The 26247-nt window shown below is 43.4% G+C and overlaps 1 protein-coding gene across 3 annotated transcripts in view; it reads right to left on the reverse strand.

Annotated features, from left to right (window-relative positions):
* The window catches only part of LOC141273727 (L-threonine ammonia-lyase-like), a 173382-nt gene extending 152932 nt beyond the window's left edge, over positions 1–20450 (reverse strand). Inside the window, exons 1-2 of one of the 3 annotated variants that reach the window (XM_073686009.1) lie at positions 20033–20450; positions 15391–15417 (exon numbers count right to left, since the gene is read on the reverse strand). In XM_073686009.1, coding sequence (XP_073542110.1) covers positions 15391–15417; positions 20033–20151 — 146 coding nt within the window. In that variant the 5' untranslated portion in view covers positions 20152–20450. The remainder of the gene's footprint in view (positions 1–15390; positions 15418–20032) is intronic. The other 2 variants (XM_073686011.1, XM_073686010.1) reach the window with 2 other exon arrangements.
* Positions 20451–26247: the final 5797 nt, after the last annotated feature.

Here is a 26247-nt window from a genome sequence, read left to right on the forward strand (position 1 = left end):
GGGAGCCAAAACAAGGTGAAGAACAATCAGAGAAAAGGTATCAAAGAAACAAGTCACCAATTCTGCATTTATCACCCACTCCTGGTTTTGGCTCCCACTCCTGAGACAAAATACTGACCGAATACATTTTCTGCACCATTTCTAAACCTATTAAGTAAATTAGGTTCTTTGCATTTTTTCATTACATTTTTTTACATGTGTTTTTATCACATTTTTGACGCTGCACTTTTTGTTTTTTTTACATGTGTTTTTATCACATTTTTTACGCTGCACTTTTTGTCTCTTGTTGCTATGTTATGTTTTATATAAAGCTGCTTTGTTTTTGATACTTTCTGATATTTGGCATTGAAAAAACTTTATTGATACAGTCATGTGCAGATTATATGAGTTTTTAATGCATTTCTGCTGCTGAAATACACTAAAAAAGCATGTGTGTTACTTGCGGATTTTCTGCATCTAATGCAAGTCAATGAAGAAAATCCATACATAAAACTCAGTGTGCCCCCAAAAGAAAGTGCCATGCTGCGGATTTGAAAAGCGCAACACAGGTGAGTTTACGTTGAGTAAAAAAGTAACATCGGTGGCATGAGATCCTTGTAAATCTTATCTACCTTGCTAGTACTGTAAAACGCTGCTTAGCAAAAATGCACCTAAAACTCATCGTGAGCACACAGCCTAAGGGGTTTTTCACACGTCAGTGTTTCGAGTATGTGTGGTGTCTGTTTCCACATGTACTGGAGACACTGATGGAGAGCCATTCAAATGAATTGGTCTGTGCTCATATGTCAGTGTGTTTCCACAGACCGTGTGTTCGTGGCAAAACACGCTGACATGTCCGTTTTTTTCTTTCAGCACGGGCCGCAAAACGTCTTGCACACGTGGACACTGATGACACATGTATGACATTTGTGTGTCATTTGTGTGACACGTACCGGTACCTGGGAATCAGTGGTACAGTTAGCGCTGCTCCCAAGCGGCGGGTGCTGAACGCTGCCCTCATCATTGTCCCCTGCTTGCGTTGTATTCTGCATTGTCAGTGAGTGACAGAACACCGCTTGGTGAGCTCCGCACAGAGCAGGGGCCCACTCGCTGCAGCGAGTCATTCTCCCCGGCTCCTTGGCGTGAGACGTCAGATAGATTACAGCGGGGGAATCTTAGCACAGGTGAGTATAAGGATTTTTTTATTTTATTCTTATTTTTACAGGTTTTGGACACTGCGGGAGCCGAATACTATTCTCAACATTGTCCCCTGCTGGTGCTGATCGTAGCGCTGGCAGGAGACAATGATGAGGACAATGTTCAGCACCCAGCGCTTGGGTACAGCGCTAACTGTACCTCTGATTCCCAGAGATGATACTGATGCATCACACGGTTGCCACACATATGCCACACGTATCATACACATGGACACACATACACACAGACACGGATATCTCCAGTACCGTTTTTCCAGTACTGGAAATATCCAGACGTGTGAAAGAGGCCTAAGAGGTACACACCACTTAACAAATTAGGCACATCTTACATCTTTCTCAGCCTCCGACAGAAATGTTACTCCAGTTAGGTACTGGAGAAGCATTTCTGGCATAAGGCATGTCACTGTGGCGCCCCTGAGGGTTCGACCGCCACAGGAATGCTGCACTTCTCTAATGGAGTGTAGTGTTCCTCCTCTGAGGTAAGAACAGTGTGATGGTCAGGACCCAACCTCCAGATCAAACACCACATATCTCCCACCAAAGGGGGCTAGAATGCACTAGGTGCTGCCCTCCTGGTTACCGGGAGACTGGGGAACCAAGAGATAGGGGAACCATTTAGTGGGTGAGGATGGAGGACTCGCATTTTAGTGACACTTTAAATTTCATATTTAATAAAAAGCCATTTTGGTTCTTGGTTCTTTTGACTGTCTTGTATTGTGATCTCCCTCCCTGAGCGTGGATCCTGTGTGGGCCTGCAGAGGACGGAGACACGGCCCTCGTACCTTAGCCTTGGGTCGAGGGGCAGGCTGGAGATGATGAACGTCTCAGCCCGGTCAAGGACCATGACCAAGAAGGCCCGAAGCTTAAGAGTGTAGCTCCATAGCAAATGGATCCCAGGGAGGATGCGGACGGAGCCGTATATGCCACCTGTCCTCGCCGACCTGATATATTCAGAGGGAGTCCGGCAGCAAGAGGGGTACCGGCCCCCGACACCCGACCTTGCTACTCCATGTCCTGGTCGGGGAAGCCCGGTAGGCCCTGAGGATCCCACCGGGTATCGGAAGGAGTGGAGCTGCCACCCGTGCCCTTTTTCTGAGAGGAGCTCAGTGGGAGACCCGGCCTATCCACACACACACAGACAGTAAAGGATCCGGTCTGAAGTCTAGGAACACTCTAGTGCAGGGTCCTGATTTAACACTGGACTTACTCAGAGGTTGTCGGACCCTCATCCCTGGTGGCCGCAGAACTCCACGAGGAGCAGGGAGTCGCCTTCCTTCTGCCATCTTTTATGTGAGTAAAGCCTTGGAAGTTCACCCCTATGGCCTCCGGACTTTCTTTAATCGGCGCTACACCGCACGACCAAGACTTTCTAGACTACTACCCCCTTCCTCCTGTCTCTCTGCCCTGAGGCCTTGCTCCGCCTGTGGGGAGTAGTAACAATGCCAGCTGCCCTAACACCAGGCCTCAGCGGACTGCGGCAGCGCTGGTGGCCTTCACCAGGTGCCACAGGTGGCGTAGTCGTAATCAGCCACTCAACCCGGATAAGCCCATACCATCCTTTTTAAATTGTGACGGCCCTGAGCACGGAGCGGGTCCGGGCCACGGCTGCACCCCATCTCTTCATCTTAGGACCTGACTCCGAGTCCCCCATCTCCCAGGGTAAAGAAAAGGGCTTCCGAGAAGAGGCGTCACATCACAACTTGTCATGAATTTGTCTGGCAGGCTTTGTTGTGTAAAATACTGCCCAGCTTCCCCGATTTTACAGGAGCTGTGAGAATACCAACTTCATTAAATTTTTCACAAATTTGTATTGTGCAAATGACTCGCCCCCTGGGCCGTGGGGCACCCGGAACCGGGCTTCTGTACGATGCTGGGAGTAGTAGTGGCAACCCGATCCCGTGGCTCAGGGTGGTCAGACCAAATGCTGTGGCAGTCTATTTGTAGAGTTATGAATGTCCGACTACGCCACCCGTGGATTGCAGTCAGGGATGACCGCTGCTGCAAGGCAGACCGCTGAGGCTGATGTTGGTGTGCAGCACAGGGATAGGATAACTCCCCACGGGAAGAGTGTAACCTCATGGCAATGTAGGTGGATGCTGGGGGTGATGGTGCAGGCGCAGCATAAATCACACAGAGTCCAATGGTGCAGTTCAGGCCTTTTACTCACAGTTGTTATCCAAGTCACTTCCGTCGGCAAGAACTGCCTGAGCCGTGCTGCGTCCACCAGGTGAGGGGCTCGGTCAAACCCCAGCCAATTCAGGAGTATGGCACAGGACCCCCTTCTATTCTTTCTCTGGCCTCTCGTGCCCCACCAGTGACCACGCTTCTGTCCTGCTGCCTCGGGCCTTCTCTGGTAAAACTTGGCGCCAGTTTCCCTGACCCTATGTGGTGCCTTCCTAGCGGGTGTAGCAAGGGGTCGCACCAATAAATGATCACAACCTCCGGTTCTTGGCTGAGGGATGATTTACCTCCACCAACTTGGGAATCCGGTACCCTTCCACGGCCTGACCCTTCATCCGATATAACGCGGGTTTGCAACGGTTGCTGTCCATTCTGCTCTCTTAGGGTCCCTTCTGCCTTCTTGTTTCTGGAGCCTTTCTACTCCTCTGTCTGACCTCTTTCCTTCCTTCTCCTTCTTCTCTCTTCCCTCAGGCTCCGGCCTCTGTGCTAGGCCTGCCCAGGGAGCAGAGCCCATGCAGCAGCTCTGCTCCCTGCCTTCTCCTCTCACAGAACTGAACTGAACCGAACTCCCTCCTAAGATGGCTCCCACCTTTTATCTGCTTCTCTGTGTTGAGCTCAGGTGACCAGCACCCAATGAGCTCCTTCCTATGCTCCAGAAACCGTCCCCTACTGCTCCTACATCACTGGGTTCTCTCCCCCCTCCCCACTCCAGCCAGAGACATGGTCAGTTGTGCCTGCAATTATATGGGAGCACCGTCGAGCTGTCCCCCGGAAATGGGGAGAGTGTATGTGTGTGTATGCAGCTAACTGAGCCCTGGTCCACACTCCATCCTTACCTGGGAGTGGAATATCACACCTCTGGTTGAGGTGCAATACCCCTGTGGCAACCGAACCCTCGGGGCTCCACACAAACACTTTGCGACATTTGAAGATGTTATACTCCAGAATTATAGCAAAAACACCTTCAAATCTTTAGTCACTCATTGTGACTGCAAACTTTTGGATGCACACACTTTGATGATTCTGCAATATTGCCAGTGCAAGCAAAGATTCACTTGATCTCATGTATGCGATTTACATACAGTACATACAGTAAATGGCTTATCTAAATAGAAGTGATTTGAGAGAAAACAAACACATCTAGTCAGAATGTGACCACATGTATATAAATCGTATGCATGCGATTATTTGACCACTTGCTCGCACTGGCATTACTGGGGATTCATGCCAACATGCGCACCGCACACTGTCACAAATCAGAAGTCTGCAGTTAAATAGGGTCACTATGAAGCCATGTTTTTCATACAAATTTTAGGGTGAATCAACTTTTCATTTTATTCATGTAATTAATAAAATATAAGTTATAAGAAATCTTTTTCCACAAATCAATATATCAACCTGTTTGGCTTCTCCTGATCTGTATCTTGTTGCCCATAGATTACACAATGTTTACAACAGATTTTCTTTTAAGGCTACAGTGAAGACCCGGGGTCTTCCATGGGCATAACACTACTCAGACAACACAGGGTGAGGGTAGAACAGCATGGCAAAACTTTATTGAACCGCAAAGGCGTACAATAAACACATAGAACAGTCCCAGCAAATACCCAAGATGGTACAACATTACACAGTCTCACCCTTCTGTTCCGCCCGCCTGGGATGGAATAGCTGCGACTTTGGGACTTCCAGGGCCAACTACCTCAACCAGTGGCCCCCGCTTCTGGCAGGCCCCCATAGAGAAGAGGTAGCAGCAAGCTTAGGAAGCTATCAGTCCACCGAGGTACAAGGCCAGGAAACCTGAGGGTCCCACCCTGGCCTCTCCGAGAGTTTCCATGGGGCCAGATGACCGGCGGGTCCCAATCTGGCTTCTCCGAATGTCTCCATGGGTTCCAGGTGACCGGTGGGTCCCTCCTGGCAACCTCAAACAACATGTCCATGGGGCCAGGTGACTTCATCGTCCCAACCTGGTCTCCCAAAATGTATCCATGGGCTCTCTAATGGTTAAATTGAGCAGATCCATATCTTTCCAGTCAGGGCTGTACCCTTAGGCCGGAATCATGTAGAATGCAAATCTGTGTCTCTTTGGGTAAAGCCATCTTTCTAAGCTTATGTTCTCAGAGGGTCTGATCCTTGACTCTCCCTGTAAAGTCTCTTTTCAATTTCTGTTCCAAATCTTTCTGCTACAGAAGCATATGTCCTTTTTAAGTACACAGGTTGGGGGAGGGCAGCCTCATGTCTCATTGTTTGAGCATTTAATGAATTTGCTTAGTTTGTCCTCCTGTCTTGTGAGTCAATAAGCCACAGGGTCAACAAAGGTTATTTAATTTACATAGTTGGCATACCTGGGCTCTTTAAATCAACATTCAGGATTATTCAAGCAATAGTCTGTGTTAATCAACCAAAGAAGATTACAGGTTAAAAAGTCAACTTAAAAATAAAGGTATACTGCTTTTGCCATCAGAAAGTATGTCTTGCATAATTATGATTTTACGCTGTATCATCACAGTTACGTTCCCATGATGAGTATTTGGTGAATTTTGGATGCAGATTTTTTCCAGCATTTCTGTAAGTAAATTTGGTTATTTACGTTTTTTTATTGTGTTTGAGTGCGTTTTTTTACACGTGTTTTTTACCATGTTTTTGGTGCAGCATCAAAAACTCACCGAAAACTTATTGTGGTAACTTAATCTAAAGGGGTCTGATCAGAGACATTAACCTAATTACACCATTAGTCAATGTCTAATGTGAGGGGTTCCACCACTTTGATATCACTATTCACAATTTAATCACTAAAATATAGAGCCTTAAGTCAGATCAGATTGGAGGATAACATTATAGGGACATTTTAAGGTTTAATAAGCAATAAGAAAATCAGTCCTTTGATATTGTCCAGTGGCGACCAGTATTTACATAATCCGTGAAAAAGTGACCCATAATAGGATTAACAGATTAATGTAAGATAATCTGTTACAGGTACTAGAAAAACAGCTATAACATACCATCTACAGCACAAATGTCAAACTCTACAGGTTGAGTATATTTAACTCGCAACGCTGAGCGGATCCCCCAAGTATATTTGGCCCGCGATGCAAAAACAGTTGAAAGCAATGATGCAGGAGGGAGCGTCAGCGGACAATCGCTCTCCCATCATTCCCCCTCTGTGTCTGACGTCTCAGTGCAGCAGGCAAGATGATTCATTAAACGTACCACCTTGTACCAAGGTGTGCCGAGGATCTGAAGACACCATTAAGAGACCGGAGCAGTGAGATAATAATGGGCAGAGGAGAGTATTTATTCATTTATTTTTTAATGTGGGGACTATTATACTGTATGGAACACTATGTGGAGCCATTATACTGTGTGGAGCCCATTATTCTGTATGGAGAACTATGTGGGGCCATTATACTGTGTGAAGCACTATGTGGAGCCCATTATACTGTATGGAGGACTATGTGGGGCCATTATACCGTATGGAGCACTATGTGGAGCCCATTATACTGTATGGAGGACTATGTGGGGCCATTATACTGTATGGAGCACTATGTGGGTCCCATTATACTGTATGGAGCACTATGTGGGGCCCATTATACTGTATAGAGCCCTTTTGGGGGCCATTATAAAGTATGGAGCACTTTTTGTGGCCGTTATCCTGTATGGAGCACTATGTGGGGCCATTATACTGTATAGAGCGCTATGTGGGGCCATTATACTGTATGGAAGGCAATGCAAGGCCACTTTATACTGTATGGGGGACTATGTGGGGCCTTTATACTATATGGAGCCCTTTTGGGGCCATTATACAGTATGGAGCACTTTTTGTGGCCATTATCCTGTATGGAGCACTATGTGGGGCCATTATACTGTATGGAAGGCAATGCAAGGCCACTTTATACTGTATGGAGGACTATGTAAGGCCCATTATACTGTATGGAGCACTTTTTGTGATCATTATACTGTATAGAGGGCTGTGTGGGGATTACAGTTGGAGAATTATACTGTGATGGGGTCACCATTCTTTATCAGGGGATTGAGGGGATTGTTACAGTAGGGTCATCATACTGTGCGTGTGGAGGATACTGTGGAGGAATTGACTGTGGGGGTATCATACTGTGTTTGGGGACACTTTTTTTGCATCTGTATTATTCAAGGTTTTTTATTCTTTGTTATTACATATTTAAATTAGGCCATTGGGCCATATGCTTTTTACTGCTCTTACATAACATATTATTCCAATATTTTATTCTAAGATCTATTAATTAAAATGTACTTTGTTTGTGAGACAACCCCTTTAAGTTTTTTTCCATATGAAAAAGTTCATTGTTATATTTGATGATAAGGAAAAACTTCCTCAATTTAGACATTTTTTGTATAAATATCAAGGTTGGCCAGCGACTTTATCCAAGCTTTTAATTTTGTCCCTTTGTGTATTGGAGTTTTATATCACTGATCTATAGAGTAGATAAATGGTTATTACACATCATTTATTCAGCTTCCAGAAAGTGCTAAACACATTTTACTGTGATCGCACTTGATTTGTAGCCGTATCAGGCTCCAGCGTCATCTCACATGCAGGCTGTAAGCTTGTTATGTAAGCTGTGATCCTTGGTGGCCTATATGTCGGCAAGATTTGTGACAGTGAGTGCTAAGTTGGAGAGTCTATTACTTTGACTCACTAGCAATGAACTCTATCTTTAGGGCAACCATTTAAAGCCTGGCTGTAATGTATAGCATTCTTACCCCTAAATAGAAGATGTTTGTATGTCATCGATTTCATCACAAATGTATAAGAAGGGGTTTAGTGATCATTTTACTATATTTATTGCGTATTTAGCAGCAGAATTTCATCCTACAAACAGCTGCTCACGCTTTTTAGCCCTCATCAATTCAAGATTTGGTTGGGTTTGGATAGAAATGAGACAATAATATTAGTAAAGTAATGACAAGTGGATTGCAATGAAGCACAGGATCTACTCATAAAACCTTGCAGTATTCTCGTGAAGGGCTTAGCCACTGTCTGAACAAGAATTCCCCCTTGCAAAACAAAAATAACAGATACCTCCCACACCAGCACCATTCAATGAGGGAGGCCCAAGATCTCCCAGGGCTCACATGACATTGTTATGCCACATAAGCACTGCAGGGCTATTGGGCTCTCTAAGCTCTCACTTCCTTCAAATGAGCCTCAGACAAGCAGAAAGCAGAAGACATGACTCCATAGCAGCCGAATAGTGGCCACCGATCGGCTGGAGGGCTTATGTGGCATAACAATGTCACGTGAGCCCTGGGAGATCTTCTTCACCGAATGGTGCTGATGCAGTAGGTGAGTATCTGTTATTTTTATTTTTCAAAGGGGACTTCTCTCTTAATTATATTTTCTGAGGGAAGCTACGTCATTTAAAAAGGAGTAGTCCAAGTAGTGGTAAAATGGGTTTTCTGTGACTTTAATATTGATCTCCCATCCATAGCATTGATATCAGATTGATATCAGATCTGTAGGAGTCTAACACCCAGCACTCCCGCAAATCAGCAGATTGAAGGTGCAAGCTCTGTCCGAAAGAGCTGTCAGTACCACTAACTGCCACAGCGTAGAGTACTATTTATGGCGCACCATGGACCACATCAATCAGATGATGCATAGGGGTGTCTTTTCCAGTCTGGAATTTAGAACTCCTGATGTCTTTCTGAAGAGATTTTTTTTTTAGTTTTCTCATGGTGGAAGAACAGTTAATTTAAGGAAACTACACACGCAAAACATCAGTATTTGGTGTGGCCCCTCGATTAAAAATGAGTAACAACTATTGCTTTTTATATGTCCCCTAGTAAACCCCGTACACTGTTGTCTTCTATTGTTTCATTGGCCTTGAGACACACATATTTATATGTATTGACAGTTTGTATGTGGTATTTATAGTATGTATATGTGTGTATATATATATATATATATATATATATATATATACATACAGTGGGGGAAATAAGTATTTGATCCCTTGCTGTTTTTGTAAGTTTGTCCCCTAGCAAAGACATGAACAGTCTATCATTTTAAGAGTAGGTTAACTTTAACATTGTGAGATAGAATGTCCCCAAAAAATCAAGAAAATCACATTGTATAAATTATATAATTTTTTTGCATTTTGCAGTGAGAAATAAGTATTTGATCCCCTACAAACCATTATGAGTTCTGGCTCCTACAGACTAGATAGACGCTCCTAATCAACTCGTTACCTGCATTAAAGACAGCTGCCTTACATAGTCACCTGTATAAAAGACTCCTGTCCACAGACTCAATCAGACTCTAACCTCTACACCATGGGCAAGACCCAAGAGCTTTCTAAGGATGTCAGGGGCAAGATCATAGACCTGCACAAAGCTGGAATGGCCTACAAAACCATAAGTAAGATGCTGGGTGAGAACGAGACAACTGTTGGAGCAATAGTAAGAAAATGGAAGAAATACAAAATGACTGTCAATCGCCATCGATCTGGGGCACCATGCAAAATCTCACCTCGTGGGATATCCCTGATCATGAGGAAGGTGAGAGATCAGCCTAAAACTACACGGGGGAAACTTGTTAATGATCTCAAGGCAGCTGGGACCACAATCACCAAGAAAACCATTGGTAACACATTACACCTTAAAGGTTTAAAATCCTGCAGTGCCAACAAGGTCCCCTGCTCAAGAAGGCACATGTGCAGGCCAATCTGAAGTTTGCCAATGAACATGTGGATGATTCTGTGAGTTATTGGGAGAAGGTGCTGTGGCCACATGAGACAAAAATTGAGCTCTTTGGGATTAACTCAAGTCGCCGTGTTTGGAGGAAGAAGAAGGATGAGTACAACTCTAAGAACATTGTCCCAACCATGAAGCATGGTGGGGGAAACATTATACTTTGGGGTTGCTTTTCTGCAAAGGGGACAAGACGACTGCACCGTACTGAAGGGAAGATGAATGGGGTCATGTATCACGAGATTTTGGCCAACAACCTCCTTCCCTCAGTAAGAGCATTGAAGATGGGTCGTGGTTGGCTCTTCCAGCAAGACAATGACCCAAAGCACACAGCCAAGGCAACAAAGGCAACAAAGGAGTGGCTCAAAATAAGCACAGTAAGGTCATGGAGTGGCCTAGCCAGTCTCCAGACCTTAATTTCATAGAAAACTTATGGAGGGAGTTGAAGCTCTGAGTTGCCAAGCAACAGCCTCAACGTCTTAATGATTTAGAGATGATCTGCATTGAGGAGTGGACCAAAATTCATCCTGACATGTGCACAACCCTCATCATCAACTAATAAAAATGTCTGATTGCTGTGTTTGCCAACAAGGGTTTTGCCACCAAGTATTAAGTGTTGTTTGCCAGAGGGATCAAATACTTATTTGTCACTGCAAAACGCAAAAAAAAATTATCTAATTTATACAATGTGATTTTCTTGATTTTTTTTTGGATATTCTATCTCTCAATGTTAAAATTAACCTACCCTTAAAATTATAGACTGTTCATGTCTTTGTCAGTGGGTAAACTTACAAAAACAGTAAGGGATCAAATACTTATTTCCCCCACTGTATATATCTATGCCCATTTTGGACACGTTATGTAATTATTCAACATGCATTATTCTGTTTTTAATGTACAGTGGGAAAAAAAAGTATTTAGTCAGCCACCAATTGTGCAAGTTCTCCTACTTAAAAAGATGAGAGAGGCCTGTAATTGACATCATTGGTAGACCTCAACTATGAGAGACAAAATGAGAAAACAAATCCTGAAAATCACATTGTCTGATTTGGAAAGATTTTTTTTTTAAAATTTTGGTGATAAAATAAGTATTTGGTCAGTTACAAACAAGCAAGATTTCTGGCTCTCACAGACCTGTAACTTCTTCTTTAAGAGGCTCCTCTGTCCTATACTCATTACCTGTAGTACTGGCACCTGTTTGAACTTGTTGTCAGTATAAAAGACACCTGTCCACAACCTCAAACATTCACACTCCAAACTCCACTATGGTGAAGACCAAAGAGCTGCCGAAGGACATCAGAAACAAAATTGTAGCCCTGCACCAGGCTGGGAAGACTGAATCTGCAATAGGCAAGCAGCTTGGTGTGAAGAAATCAACTGTGGGAGCAATAATTAGAAAATGGAAGACATACAAGACCACTGATAATCTCCCTAGATCTGGAGCTCCACACAAGATCTCACCCCGTGGGGTCAAAATGATCTCAAGAACGGTGAGCAAAAATCCCAGAACCCCTAGGGACCTAGTTAATGACCTGCAGAGAGCTGTGACCAAAGTTACACAGGCTACCATCAGCAACACACTACGCTGCCAAGGACTCAGATCCTGCAGTGCCAGACGTGTCCCCCGGCATAAGCCATTACATGTCAGGGCTTGTCTGAAGTTTGCTAGAGAGCATTTGGATGATCCAGAAGAGTATTAGGAGAATGTCATATGGTCAGATGAAACCAAAGTAGAACTGTTTGGTAGAAACACAACTCGTCGTGTTTGGAGGAGAAAGAATGCTGAGCTGCATCCAAAGAACACCATACCTACTGTGAAGCATGGAGTTGGCAACATCATGCTTTGGGGCTGTTTCTCTGCCAAGGGACCAGGACGACAGATCCGTGTACATGAAAGAATGAATGGGGCCATGTATCGTGAGATTTTGAGTGCAAACCTCCTTCCATCAGCGAGGCCATTGAAGATGAAACGTGACTGGGTCTTTCAGCATGACAATGATACCAAGCACACCGCCAGGGCAACGAAGGAGTGGCTTCATAAGAAGCATTTCAAGGTCCTGGAGTGGCCTAGCCAGTCTCATGATCTAAACCAGGGGTCTCAAACAAGCTGCCCGAGGGCTGCATGCGGCCCCTGAGGGTGCTTAATGCGGCCCGCAGGCACCGGAACCCCCATAATGATTGCGTCCTGGTCCTGAGGGTCACCAAAGTCAGTGATTCTTTTCAGTCGAATGTTCTACAAGTTAGGCACCAGCATGGGCCATTACTATAAGATGGAGACCTGGATGGGCACATTGCTACAAGATGGGAACCAGCATGGGCACATTACTGCAAGATGGGGACCAGGATGGGCACATTACTGCAAGATGGGGTCCAGGATGGGCACATTACTGCAAGATGGGGTCCAGGATGGGCACATTACTGCAAGATGGGGTCCAGGATGGGCACATTACTGCAAGATGGGGTCCAGGATGGGCACGTTACTGAAAGATGGGGTCCAGGATGGGCACAATACTGCAAGATGGGGACCAGGATGGGCACATTACTGCAAGATGGGGACCAGGATGGGCACATTACTGCAAGATAGGGACCAGGATGGGCACATTACTGCAAGATGGGGTCCAGGATGGGCACATTACTGCAAGATGGGGTCCAGGGTGGGCACATTACTGCAAGATGGGGACCAGGATGGGCACATTACTGCAAGATGGGGACCAGGATGGGCACATTACTGCAAGATGGGGTCCAGGATGGGCACATTACTGCAAGATGGGGACCAGGATGGGCACAATACTGCAAGATGGGGAAACTACTATAAGAAGTTGGTCAGAATTACTATATGGTGCTAATTGTAAGAAAAAAAATCACTGTATATGGCCAAATAGAGGAGTAAAAAAGGAAATAAAAAATTGTAAAAACTGTAAACTTGTAAAAAACTATAAAATTGTACCATAGCCCATAAAATGAATGCCATTTAAAAGAATAAGATAAAAAAGCCAAAAATGTTAACAAAAAATATCGAAAAGGTGTATAGAAAAAACAATATGGTATCATTAAAAATTTCATATTACCCTGCAAAGAATGCAGCCCTTAAAATTCAGATTTTTTTCTATGTGCAGCCCATATACTTAGCCAAGTTTGAGACCCTTGATCTAAACCATATAGAAAACCTTTGGGAGTTGAAAATCAGTGTTGCCCAGCGACAGCCCCAAAACATCACTGCTCTAGAAGAGATCTGCATGGAGGAATGGGCCAACATACCAGCAACAGTGTGTGCCAACCTTGTGAAAACTTACAGAAAATGTTTGACCTCTGTCATTGCCAACAAAGGATATACAAAAAAGTATTGAGATGAACTTTTGTAATTGACCAAATACTTATTTTCCACCAAAATTTGAAAAAAAATTCTTTCCAAATCAGACAATGTGATTTTCAGGATTTGTTTTCCTATTTTGTCTCTCATAGTTGAGGTCTACCTATGATGTCAATTAGGCTGCGTGCCCACGTTGCGTATTACAAGCGTATATGCTGCGGAATTTCCGCAACGTAAACGCTTGTAAAACGCATGTATATCCGCACCCCATGGTCCCCAATGGCATTCCGCAATGTCAATGCCCATGCTGCGGATTTTTCCGCAGCGTATATGCTGCAGTCAAAAATCTGCAGCATGTTCATTAATTTTGCGGAAGCGCAGCGGAATGAATGTGCGGATGGTACCCAAGTCTGGATGAGAGGAGACTCTCATCCAGACCTGAGTACCAAAGAACCTGTAAAAAAAGAAAAAATAAAGTTTAGACTTATCTTCTGATGCTTTCCCTCCGTCGCGCTGTTGTGTGAAGGACCTGCCACGTCATTGAGTCATGTGACCCATCACATGACTCAATGACTTCACCGCAGGTCCTGCACACAACAGCGTGAGCCGCTCAAGACTCCGGACGGGGCAGAGAATGCATCGGAAGGTGAGTATAAACTTTATTTTTTTATTTTTTACCATTCTGATTCTTTTTTTTTAACTATTACTTGGTCACACTATATAAATCCATGTCGGTTGCATGGATTTATATAGTGTGAACAAGTTGTCAAGCACTTCTCCAAGTGATGCTTAAATCACTTGGAGAAGTGCTTGATAACCCGCATGCAAAGACGCTGCAAAGACGCCTCACAAACGCTTCTACCTGGCGGGAAAACCGCATGTAAAATCCGCATGCGATTTTCCCGCCAGGGAGAAGCGTAAAAAATATGCTTCAGTTCCGCAACGTGGGCACTTAGCCATACAGGCCTCTCTCATCTTTATAAGTGGAAGAACTTGCACAATTGGTGCCTGACTAAATACTTTTTTTCCTCACTGTATTCACAATAAAATTGTTATTTTTATATAGGTTTATCTAATTGTAGTTCTCCCTATTTTGAATGCTTTGAGTTTTTACTACCCTTTTTTGAAAGAGAAAAATTGCCATTGTCCATATCCATGTGACAAACTGACATCTAGCATTAGAAAAAAGGGATCTGCATTTATCTGAAAATAACGCTCCATCTTTCCATGGATTGTGTCTGGTATTGCGTTTCTGCCCAATATAATTGACTGAGAGTGAGTAGCAATACTACACACAGTTCATGGATAAATATAGTGATGGTTCTGGAAAAAAACAGACCTTTTTTAATACTCTGATTAATCCCTTTTTTAAAAGGTTTCCGCATTTCAATAGCAATAATTGCAAAAAAGCATAAAAAGTTCACCAGCACATTTTGTAAAACATAAACTACTTGTTTCAGGTTTAGACGAGATGCAACATACTTGCAAAATATCAGTTTAAAAGAGTTACAAAGCAAAGTCTAAAGCTCTTGGATGTAAACTTGAGTGTGTTCTATGCTACAATTTACAATGCTGTGTGGATAAGCATTTTTTAAATGGCTACGAGAAGTGCATTACATTCTCCTGCTCCCTCTGCGCATGTTTTATGGTCTTACTATTACAACATGTTCTGTGCCTGTAGAGAACTATAGAGGAGAGCTATGACACAACCAGCAAACTATTTTAATGTTGAAGTATATCAGATTTTATAGTAAATGTCATTTGTTTAAATGATGTAAGCTAGACTTTCTGGAATGGCAATGTGTTTGTAATGTATGGCTGGAAACCTTCCCTCATCAAGAACAGACACAAAGGATAAATCAGTAAGGTATATTTGTTCTGTTATCAGGCCACCAATTGAAGAACATGACAGATCCATAGCAAGTGCTCAAAAAACAACAAGCAGGCAGAAGTGAAGAAGGTGTACCATGAACCTACTTGTGGAGGAGCAAGCTCTGGACCCAGCTGGAACAGAAGGAAAGGAAAAGAAAAATGCAAGGTTGTTACACAAAGAGGCAGAACTAATAATAAGTGACTCAGAAGATAAAACTGCAGCCCTGAATATAAATGCCATTGACTGCCAAAAGAAACCATTGAAAGTTCTACAACCATGGAATTTTCTATACCAGACCAGTATATACAGCAATGATCACTGAAAAAGATCAAATCTAAAAAACCCTCATGCACATTAAACTTATGTTAGCTGAACCTGCCGACATCAACAGGTTAGGGGTCAACAGTAAATGTGTATGGGGGCTCTGTAAAACTGTTCATGGGGTAGATGTCAATTGGGTATGTGCAGTTATGGACTGCCAATTGCTTTGTTCTTGCAAACATAAGCCGCTGCCAGACATATCAGCTGACAGCAACTTTATCATAAAGAAATAGAAGCGATTGGCCAAATAAGTGCTTCCGTGTATGTGAGACTCTGCCAAGATGGCTGTCGTCCAGCCAATTGGACAAAGCTTCATTCGGCCAGCAGCCATCTAATGTGTATAGCTGGCTTAACCTTACTGACGACATGCTTTCTGGTAGAAGCAATATAAAGTAAATTTGAACCTCAATATTGTGCAATATTACAACAATTTACCATTATAAAAAGTACAAAACACTTTGTTTCAAATCATGGACTAATTCTGTTTGTTTCTTATTTTAAACAATTGCAAGCTTTTCATCTTCTCGACAGAAGAAGAGGGCGTTTAAACAATTTTTAAAGAATAGTCTTGGACAAGTTCTTCTCAAGTGACAGAAAAAGGAAAAAAGAAAACAAATCCACAGTCAAACCCCTTTTGTGATGACCACACTTAAAAAAGTGGTTTTTCGAGGGGTGGTCTTCTCAAAGAAGATGCTCAGTATTAACTAAAACTGAAAATCTATCACAGGAGATCTGGTCTGGATATTGAGATGGTCTGTTAGATAGGTTTCATTACATTTTTGTTGCTACCATCGTATTGTGGCATCAACTCCTGAGTCCACATTAGAGTGTTCTTGCTGCAATGGCCGAGGTCAGTGCTAGCACTGATCCAGATTGCTTAGCTCCCTAATTACCAAGGTCAAGGGTGGCTGTACCCCAGCCATCCCAATGCAATCACAGAGTGCCAATGGTTGCTGTGTCAACTTGAGTCCTAATAATGGCTTACAGGCACGTCTATTAGGTTCTAGTAGATTTCATACAGCATGTAAATTGACATTGTGATGCAGAATTATTGGATTGTACTACACCTGCAATCAGACCACTATGTTCAGTTCCAGTAATGGAGCAAAGTAAAAAAGCGAAAAGAAAAATATTCCTTAGAAGTATAAAAATAACAAATGTAAAGAAGGAAAAATACATTGTCCATTTTTTCTTGTAAATATTTCTTTTTTTATTGGGAAAAAATACTTATATTTAGTATTGTTGTGTCCATTATAACGTATGCAATAAAGTAAGCATGTTATTTATCCTGCACTTTTCAAAAGTCGTAAAAATTAAATAAATGATAAACATTTAATTTAATAAAAAGCTATTGAAAAATCGCATGACCTCAAAAACTAAACCAAAAAACAAGCCATCATACAGGGATTATCAAAAAGATAATAAAAAGCTATTCCTCCTAGAATCTAATGACAAGAAACAAGAAAAAAATGTTTCGAAAAATTTGATTTTATTGGGAAAAAGTAGTAAAATATAACTAAAATATATATTTGGTATCGCAAAGTTCGTAAAAAGCAAAACTACAAAATTAGTATACTATTTATCAATAAACACTCTAAGAAAAATAAATTAAGAAGGAAGCCACAATTGCTATTTTTTGGTCCCATTGCCTGCAGTTAAATGGAATTAACAGCGATTAAAAAGATATATCTACCCCAAAATCATAACTTTAAAAACTACGTCATTCAGCAAGAAAACAAGCTATCATACAGTCCTACAGACAAAAAATAAAAACGTTATGACTTTTAGAATTTAGCCACACAGACAAAAGCTTAAATAATTCATTTTTGAGCAAAAGTAATAAAACATAAAAAATATATATAATTCTCATTACCATGTCCATAACAGCAGATCTATAACTTTGTAATGTAATTTATCCTGCCTGATAAACGGAAAAAATAATTGAAAATTGTTTACCTTGCCCTACAAAAAAAATAATAAAAAGTGATCAAATGTACCCCAAAATTGTAGCAATGAAAACTTGTCCTGCAAGAGAAAAAATCCCCAAAAAATAAAAAAGTTAATGTCTTTCCAAAATGAGATAACTACTGACAAACTACTGAGCCCCTCTGGGGCTCTTCAAATGCTGCATTGTGGTGCTCTTTCCACATATGAAGTAATAAATTACAGGTACTTTTTTTAAATCCCCTTTGTAAAAATGAAAAATTTGGGGCTAAATCTCAATATTATTGAACAAATTACATTTTTCATTTTCACAACCTAAAGGTAAAAATATCTGTCAAACATCTAAAGGTTAAAAATGCTCACTACACCCTTAGATGAATTCCCGAAGAAGTCTAGTTCCCAAAATGGGGTCAGATTTCCACTACACTGGTACTACTAAGGCTTTGCAAATGCAATATGGCAACTTAGAACCATTCCAGCAAAATTTATGCTCCAAATGTCTAGTAGTGCTCCTTCCCTTTTGAGCCCTGCCGTTTGCCCACATAGTAGTGTCCAACCACATATGGAGCATTGCTGTACTAGGGAGAAATTATGTAGGAAATTGTGGAATAACTTTTTTCTCAATACCTCTTGGGTAAATAAAAAAGTAAATAAAACTAAATATTTTTAAAGATGTTTGTTCTGTATTTTCATGGTACAATGCTATAAAAAATGTTTGAATTTTCACACTGGCCGATGGGGCTTTTTTAGACTCTAATTCCTGTCTAATATATACTCACCTTGTAATGTCTTCACATCCGGTTCCTTCCAGATGTGTCCGGATCCCAGAATTCCAAGCGGTGGAAGTTCGTCGAACGCAATATCGGGACACCCAAGTGATGGGTGTCTCAATATGGAAACCACTGGTGGTACCAGCCTCTTGCACAAACACGCCGTACACGCCGCACACTCCGCCGCCGGGATCAGCTGAATGATTCACTGACCGCCGCCATCTTTGTACAGGAGGAACGCATGCGCAGTTTTAATGTGACTGCCGCTATCTGCCTGCACAAAGATGGAGGCTGTCTGATTTACTGCGCCTTCGCGAATTCCGCACATGAGGGAAGAAGACAGCACAGGGGTGGAGAGAGAGAGCAGACAAGGGGGAGAGCACATGGGGTACACAGGTCAAAGAAGAGATCACATGGGAGGAGAAGACAGCAGATAGGGGAGAGAGAAAGCGCACGGGGGAGAGAGACAGAGCACAGGGGGGAGACAGCTCAAAAGGGACAGCACAAGAGGGGAGAACACAGCACAGGAACGAGAGAGACAGCAGACAAGGGGGATAGCACACAGGGTAGACAGGTCAAGAAGAGAGCACAGACGGGAGAAGTCAGCACATGGGGGAAAGAGAGAGTGGAGAGGTGGGTGAGCACATGGGGGGTAGAGATTCTCAACGCTGCAAAGCCTGCCCCCATTGTGACATTACCGCCCTCTCGATGCGATATCATCGGGCCTCCATCTAGTTGTTTCATAAAATAACACATGAAGCATCTAATAATCTCGTGCAAAGGTCTTTGTGAAAGGAGTTGGAGCGGGGTCTGCTGTGACTTCGCCTATTGTGACTGATGGATCTTGTGTTGTCAGCTTTTTATAGAGGTGTTATCTGTCATTGTAATCCTGCCTCTGATGATAAGGAAACTTCTGTAAACTTTTCCTGAAAGGACAGGAAGTAGGAATCTTAAAAGCCCCAGTGGCCATTGGAAAAACTGCAAGATTGCGTTGGTGTTTTTTTTTAATGAAGATCGTGATATGAAGAAAAAAAATGTCAAATTGTTTTTAAAAATACATGTAATACAAAAACCTGAATTAAACAGCAGGTCATTTTCTACTGATCGCTCCCTTTAAAAGATATTGATTACATACTTCCCCCAAACATCTCAGTTTCAATGCAAAAGCTACACACAACCAGTTTGCTTGGTGACTGACTGACAGGCAAGGAATGACATTTACTTATTGTGCTGCCAATAACTGTAATTTTTTTTGGTAGCGCTACGAATCAAGATAAGCAATTCATTGTTTTCAGCAGAGATTCACATACATGAAGACACGCTCTCTGCTTTATCAAGCCTGTTTAAATATTGGTTTTCTACATAAAATAGCATTGGAGCAAGTTTTCTTAAAAACAAACGGAATTTACAATGAGTATAGTAACAGTTATTTCAAAAGAAATATGGGTATTTGCTTTACTAGACAGGTACTCTTTAAGCTGAATATGCACCAAAACATAATCTATTTAGGCCAGATATAGGCTCCAACACAGCTATACTTTGGACTAGTTCACATACCATGTACTAGTATATGGACTGGTATCGTTTATGACACTACAGCAAGTTATTGTGTATCTATCTACATACTAAAACACTACTAATCATAATGGCTGCAAACAAACAAGTGTTATTAAAAGTGAAATGCATTGTAAAGCACCATTGAGGGATTTACCTATATAGCACAGCTACGACAAATACAGCGATGTGAAGCAAGCACGCCACTACTGCCTGCAAGGGAGGAAGGAGAGGGTCTGGATAAAGAGGGGCACGTGGGGCTCGGTCATTGCCCATGCCTCTTAATGGTAAACAGCAGACTACAGATTTCCCAACCTGTTCCAGAAGGGATCAGAATCTTCCTCTTTCTCAAAGTCCAGGGCAGGACGCCTGCTGCGGAAAATCTTGGAATAAATGAACTGTGCCACAAAATTCATAATTTTCTTTGTTGTTTCCCTCTTTCTCCAGGTACCACACCAATAGTGGTGTCACCCCACCCTAAGTGGGACTTTTTGCTTGACTACTTTGTTTTTTTCTCTCAAGTTCAGATCAGAGGACACTGGCAAACACAGAGGGTGTCTGAGTGTTGGCTCCTGCTATATATAGTACTTACTACGCATGCCAATCTGTCCCTGCCAATTTCCCTCACACCTCGGATTATGCAGTACTTTAAAGATGGAGAAGTGGCTAAGTCCCTTAGAGGATTAATGACTATTTCTCTGCTACATAACTCCCCAAGTTCATTATATTGTCAGGTTTAATCCTTTTACTGAAAGGAAAGATAACAAAAAAAATCCACTATAAACATAGATACTCCAATGCCTATAACTTTTGCTAGAAAATACAGTATGTATAGATAGACCCTACATGATTTGTTTATTAGGAAATTCAATATACAGTACAGACCAAAAGTTTGGACACACCTTCTCATTTAAAGATTTTTCTGTATTTTCATGACTATGAAAATTGTACATTCACACTGAAGGCATCAAAACTATGAATTCACATATGTGGAATTATATACTTAAAAAATTGTGAAACAACTGAAAATATGTCTTATATTCTAGGTTCTTCAAAACAGCTACCTTTTGCTTTGATGACTGCTTTGCACACTCTTGGCATTCTCTTGATGAGCTTCAAGAGGTAGTCACCGGAAATGGTCTTCCAACAATCTTGAAGGAGTTCCCAGAGATGCTTAGCACTTGTTGGCCCTTTTGCCTTCACTCTGCGGTCCAGCTCACCCCAAACCATCTCTATTGGGTTCAGGTCTGGTGACTGTGGAGGCCAGGTCATCTGGCGTAGCACCCCATCACTCTCCTTCTTGGTCAAATAGCCCTTACACAGCCTGGAGGTGAGTTTGGGGTGATTGTCCTGTTGAAAAATAAATGATGGTCCAACTAAACGCAAACCGGATGGAATAGCATGCCGCTGCAAGATGCTGTGGTAGCCATGCTGGTTAAGTATGCCTTCAATTTTGAATAAATCCCCAAGAGTGTCATCAGCAAAGCACCCCCACACCATCACACCTCCTCCTCCATGCTTCACCGTGGGAACCAGGCATGTAGAGTCCATCCGTTCACCTTTTCTGCGTCTCACAAAGACACGGTGGTTGGAACCAAAGATCTCAAATTTGGACTCATCAGACCAAAGCACAGATTTGCACTGGTCTAATGTCCTTTCCTTGTGTTCTTTAGCCCAAACAAGTCTCTTCTGCTTGTTGCCTGTCCTTAGCAGTGGTTTCCTAGCAGCTATTTTACCATGAAGGCCTGCTGCACAAAGTCTCCTCTTAACAGTTGTTGAAGAGATGTGTCTGCTGCTAGAACTCTGTGTGGCATTGACCTGGTCTCTAATCTGAGCTGCTGTTAACCTGCGATTTCTGAGGCTGGTGACTCGGATAAACTTATCCTCAGAAGCAGAGGTGACTCTTGGTCTTTATTTCCTGGGGCAGTCCTCATGTGAGCCAGTTTCTTTGTAGCGCTTGATGGTTTTTGCAACTGCACTTTGGGACACTTTCAAAGTTTTCCCAATTTTTCGGACTGACTGACCTTCATTTCTTAAAGTAATGATGGCCACTCGTTTTTCTTTACTTAGCTGCTTTTTTCTTGCCATAATACAAATTCTAACAGTCTATTCAGTAGGACTATCAGCTGTGTATCCACCAGACTTCTGCACAACACAACTGATAGTCCCAACCTCATTTATAAGGCAAGAAATCCCACTTATTAAACCTGACCGGGCACGCCTGTGAAGTGAAAACCATTTCCGGTGACTACCTCTTGAAGCTCATCAAGAGAATGCCAAGAGTGTGCAAAGCAGTCATCAAAGCAAAAGGTGGCTACTTTGAAGAAACTAGAATATCAGACATATTTTCAGTTGTTTCACACTTTTTTGTTAAGTATATAATTCCACATGTGTTAATTCATAGTTTTGATGCCTTCAGTGTGAATGTACAATTTTCATAGTCATGAAAATACAGAAAAATCTTTAAATGAGAAGGTGTGTCCAAACTTTTGGTCTGTACTGTATGCTTTAAAGAATATGTGGTGTTCTAGGCAACCAAACATTAAGATTGTTTTCTACCTTTAACTTAGTAAAAGAGATTGATCCTAAAATTAATAACTGAAGATTAAGACATAGGCACAGAATCTCACAGTGGCCTTGTGGCGCCCCTGAGAGTTCAGTCACCACAGAGGTACTGCATCTCACCCAGAGGTGTGGTATCTCACTCTCAGGTAAGGATGGGGTACTGCCCAGGACCCACACACTTGCATCCATTATACTCCACTTCAGAGGGAAGGGTGAGATTGCTCCTAATGGAGAGCACAGTCCCTGGTCCCTAGCTGGAGGGTGGAACCATGTAGTGGATGTGGGTGGAGGAAGAAGTAACAGGGGAGCACTTCAGTAGGAGTATAAAAAGAGGGAACCATCTTGGGAGAGAGAGTCCAGTCGGAGAAGACAGTCTGAGGAGAAGGAGTGGGAGCAGAAGCTCTGTAGGAGCTCTGCTTAGAGGAGCGGACCTAGATTGAGAGGCCCAGGAGGACTGGCATGACGAGGAAGGGAGCAGAGGAAGGCTCCAGAAGTGAGGGGATCCTAGGGGCACGGCGAGTGCGGAAGCCAGCCGTGCACCCGAATCTACAGGAACGTGGAGGGATCAGGCCGCAGAGGGGACCAGCCCCTAACTAGTGGAGAACTACAAGGCTCAGCTAGAAACCGGAGGCTTCTGTACTTTCAGGGTGCAGTTGCTCACAACCGCAACTACATCGCTAAAAAGGTAGCCACATAGGATTCAGGGGACTGCAGGTTGCCCGCCAAAATCCGAGGTTACCGGCTTGGGACACTGGTTGCGAGGCGCAGGGCAGGAGGGTGAGAGCCAGCGCAGGAAGACAACAGAGGAAGGCACTCAGAATGGGGTCCCGCTATGTACTCCTGAAACACCTGGGAGTTTGCTGAACCCCTGCCTTGGTAAACACAGGACGGCGTGGGAGGTTACCCTGGTCCTGGTAACCAGGAGTTCAACAACTGTGAGTAAACCTTGCAGACTGCACCCCACTGTGTCCTATCATTATTATCTGCACCATCCCCTGCACTACACTGCACAGCAACATCTACCTCATTAATCATCACTGCACTGCCCTGGAGCTTAGCTCTACCTGTGGAGAGCTGAACCAACTCTGCTGCATCACCAACAGCTCCAGAGGATCTGCACCGCAGCGGCGGCTCCATATAGCCGCATATCACAGGTGGCATCACGAACATTATATAAAAACTATATTCCCTTTTCTTTATTCCCCTTTTATTGACCGCCCTGGGTCATGGACCGGATCACCGCCACTGTGACATCCCCCAGCCTCGACCGGCCCGGCTACCGAGTACCCCACGGCTCAGGGGGCGCGTCAGCCTCACTAAGCAGAATACTGTTGCTAAATAAGTAGCTAGTTAGACCTCCTGAATTTAGCTCTTCCGCTTTTGACAGCTATATATATTATTGTGCACTAATTGCAGAGAATATGTCATAGCAATATTATAACTTGGCACAACTGTAAATGTCCTAATCATCCATTATGACATTCCCTGACTTGGCAAGCAATCTCACGATCCTAGGAGGATGGTGAAAGATCCTGGTTTCAACTGTATCTGCATCCTTATGACACAGTTGAATACAATAGTGGAGCAGGAAGCCATCTCAGAGTCTCAATGGGCCTCTTTAACATATACCACAATTCATGATGCACAGATAGAAATATAGGTATAGTACAATGCAAAGATTTCACTTCTTACATTACATGAGTGATATCTATTGTTCTACAATAGCTCAGAAACCGGCGAATCGCTCCACACAGTATAGTGGCCCCCATAAAATGCTCCATACAGAATACTGGCCCCCATAAAATGCTCCATACGGAATACTGGCCCCCATATAACGCTCCATAAGGAATACTGGCCCCCATATAACGCTCCATACAGAATACTGGCCCCCATAAAATGCTCCGTACAGGATACTGGCCCCCATAAAATGCTCCATACGGAATACTGGCCCCCATATAACGCTCCATAAGGAATACTGGCCCCCATATAACGCTCCATACAGAATACTGGCCCCCATAAAATGCTCCGTACAGGATACTGGCCCCCATATAATGCCCCATGCAGGATATCACCCCTCATATAATGCCCCATGCAGGATGTCACTTCTCCCCCCCATATAATGCCCTATGCAGGATGTCCCTTTCCCCCACATATAATGCCGCATGCAGGATGCCCCTTCCCCTCCATATAATGCCCCATGCAGGATGTCACACCTCATATAATGCCCCATGCAGGATGCCCCCCCATATAATTCTATTCTCCATGCAGGATATCCCCCCCCCATATAATGCCCCATGCAAGATGTCCCTCCCCCCCATATAATGCCCCATGCAGGATGTCCCTTTCCCCCCCATATAATGCCCCATGCAGGATGTCACCCCCTCTCTTTAAAATGCCCCATGCAGGATGTCACCTCCCATATAATTCCCCATGCAGGATGTCACCCCCCCATATAATGCCCCATGCAGGATGTCACCCCCCTCTCTTTAAAATGCCCCATGCAGGATGTCACCCCTCCTCTTTATAATGCCCCATGCAGGATGTCACCCCCCCATATAATGCCCCATGCAGGATGTCACCCCCCATATAATGCCCCATGCAGGATGTCACCCCCCCATATAATGTCCCATGCCTCCATACATTAAAAAAAAATAAATCATATACTCACCTCACTTCTCCTCACCTGCTGCCGCTGCTCTGTGCTCCAGCATCGTCCTGCTCTGCGCTGCCTATGATGGCTCAGGGAAGGGCGCGGTAGAAAGATGTCACCGCACCCTCTGACCTGAGAAGTCGCAGGGAGCGCACAACAGGAAGACAGCGGATCTGCAGAGGCACGGGGAGAGGTAAGTATCTGGCTGCTGGGGCCCTGAAGAAGCGGGGGAGAAGGGCGGGCACTGGCACCGCTCTCCTCCACCCATAGCCTGACGGGGTGCCCGACCGCGAGTGAGCCCCCCGCCTGCTCAGGGCCCTGGCACTTGCCCGGATGCGCCGGGTGCTGACGCCGGCCCTGGCAGTCAGGCAGGTAACTTTTTGCAGGCATTTTCCAAACCAAGACTTGTCCTTCAGACTGCCAGATAGAGAAGAATATGATACCACTGCTCCAGAGTCCATTGGTGTTGTGATTTACACCACTCCATACCATTCCTGTTTGTGTGCTTGGTGATGTAATATTGCAGGTAGCTGCTCGGTCAATGAATCCCATTCCATGAAGCTCTTTAGAACGAGCCATTCTTTCACAAATGTTTGTAAAGGCAGACTGCATGGCTATTTGCTTAATTTTATGTGCAGACTTTTTTTAATGTTGCAAATTTTGTGCAATTTTGGTACCGTACTTTTGGTGATAGTCGAGCACAAAATCTGTCTAATTTTTTATGTGCAGTTAAAGACTATTAAAAAAAAAAAAAAAACCACAATAAATCAGGGCACCAGGCCCTGGTGTATAAATATAACTCCTAGACTACTCATTAGATTAATCATGCATGTCAGAAAAGGTGATTATCAATAAAACTTAACTTTTAATAAGTGTTAAATATAAAAATCAACAAAGGTTACATTCCTTGTGTTCTTTAGCCCAAACAAGTCTCTTCTGCTTGTTGCCTGTCCTTAGCAGTGGTTTCCTAGCAGCTATTTTACCACGAAGGCCTGTGCTCAAAGTCTCCTCTTAACAGTTGTTGAAGAGATGTGTCTGCTGCTAGAAATCTGTGTGGCATTGACCTGGTCTCTAATCTGAGCTGCTGTTAACCTGCGATTTCTGAGGCTGGTGACTCGGATAAACTTATCCTCAGAAGCAGAGGTGACTCTTGGTCT

This window comes from Phyllobates terribilis, unplaced genomic scaffold (genome assembly GCF_046119375.1).
Source record: "Phyllobates terribilis strain yellow unplaced genomic scaffold, ASM4611937v1 Scaffold_5__5_contigs__length_657084704, whole genome shotgun sequence".
Lineage (NCBI taxonomy): Eukaryota > Metazoa > Chordata > Amphibia > Anura > Dendrobatidae > Phyllobates > Phyllobates terribilis.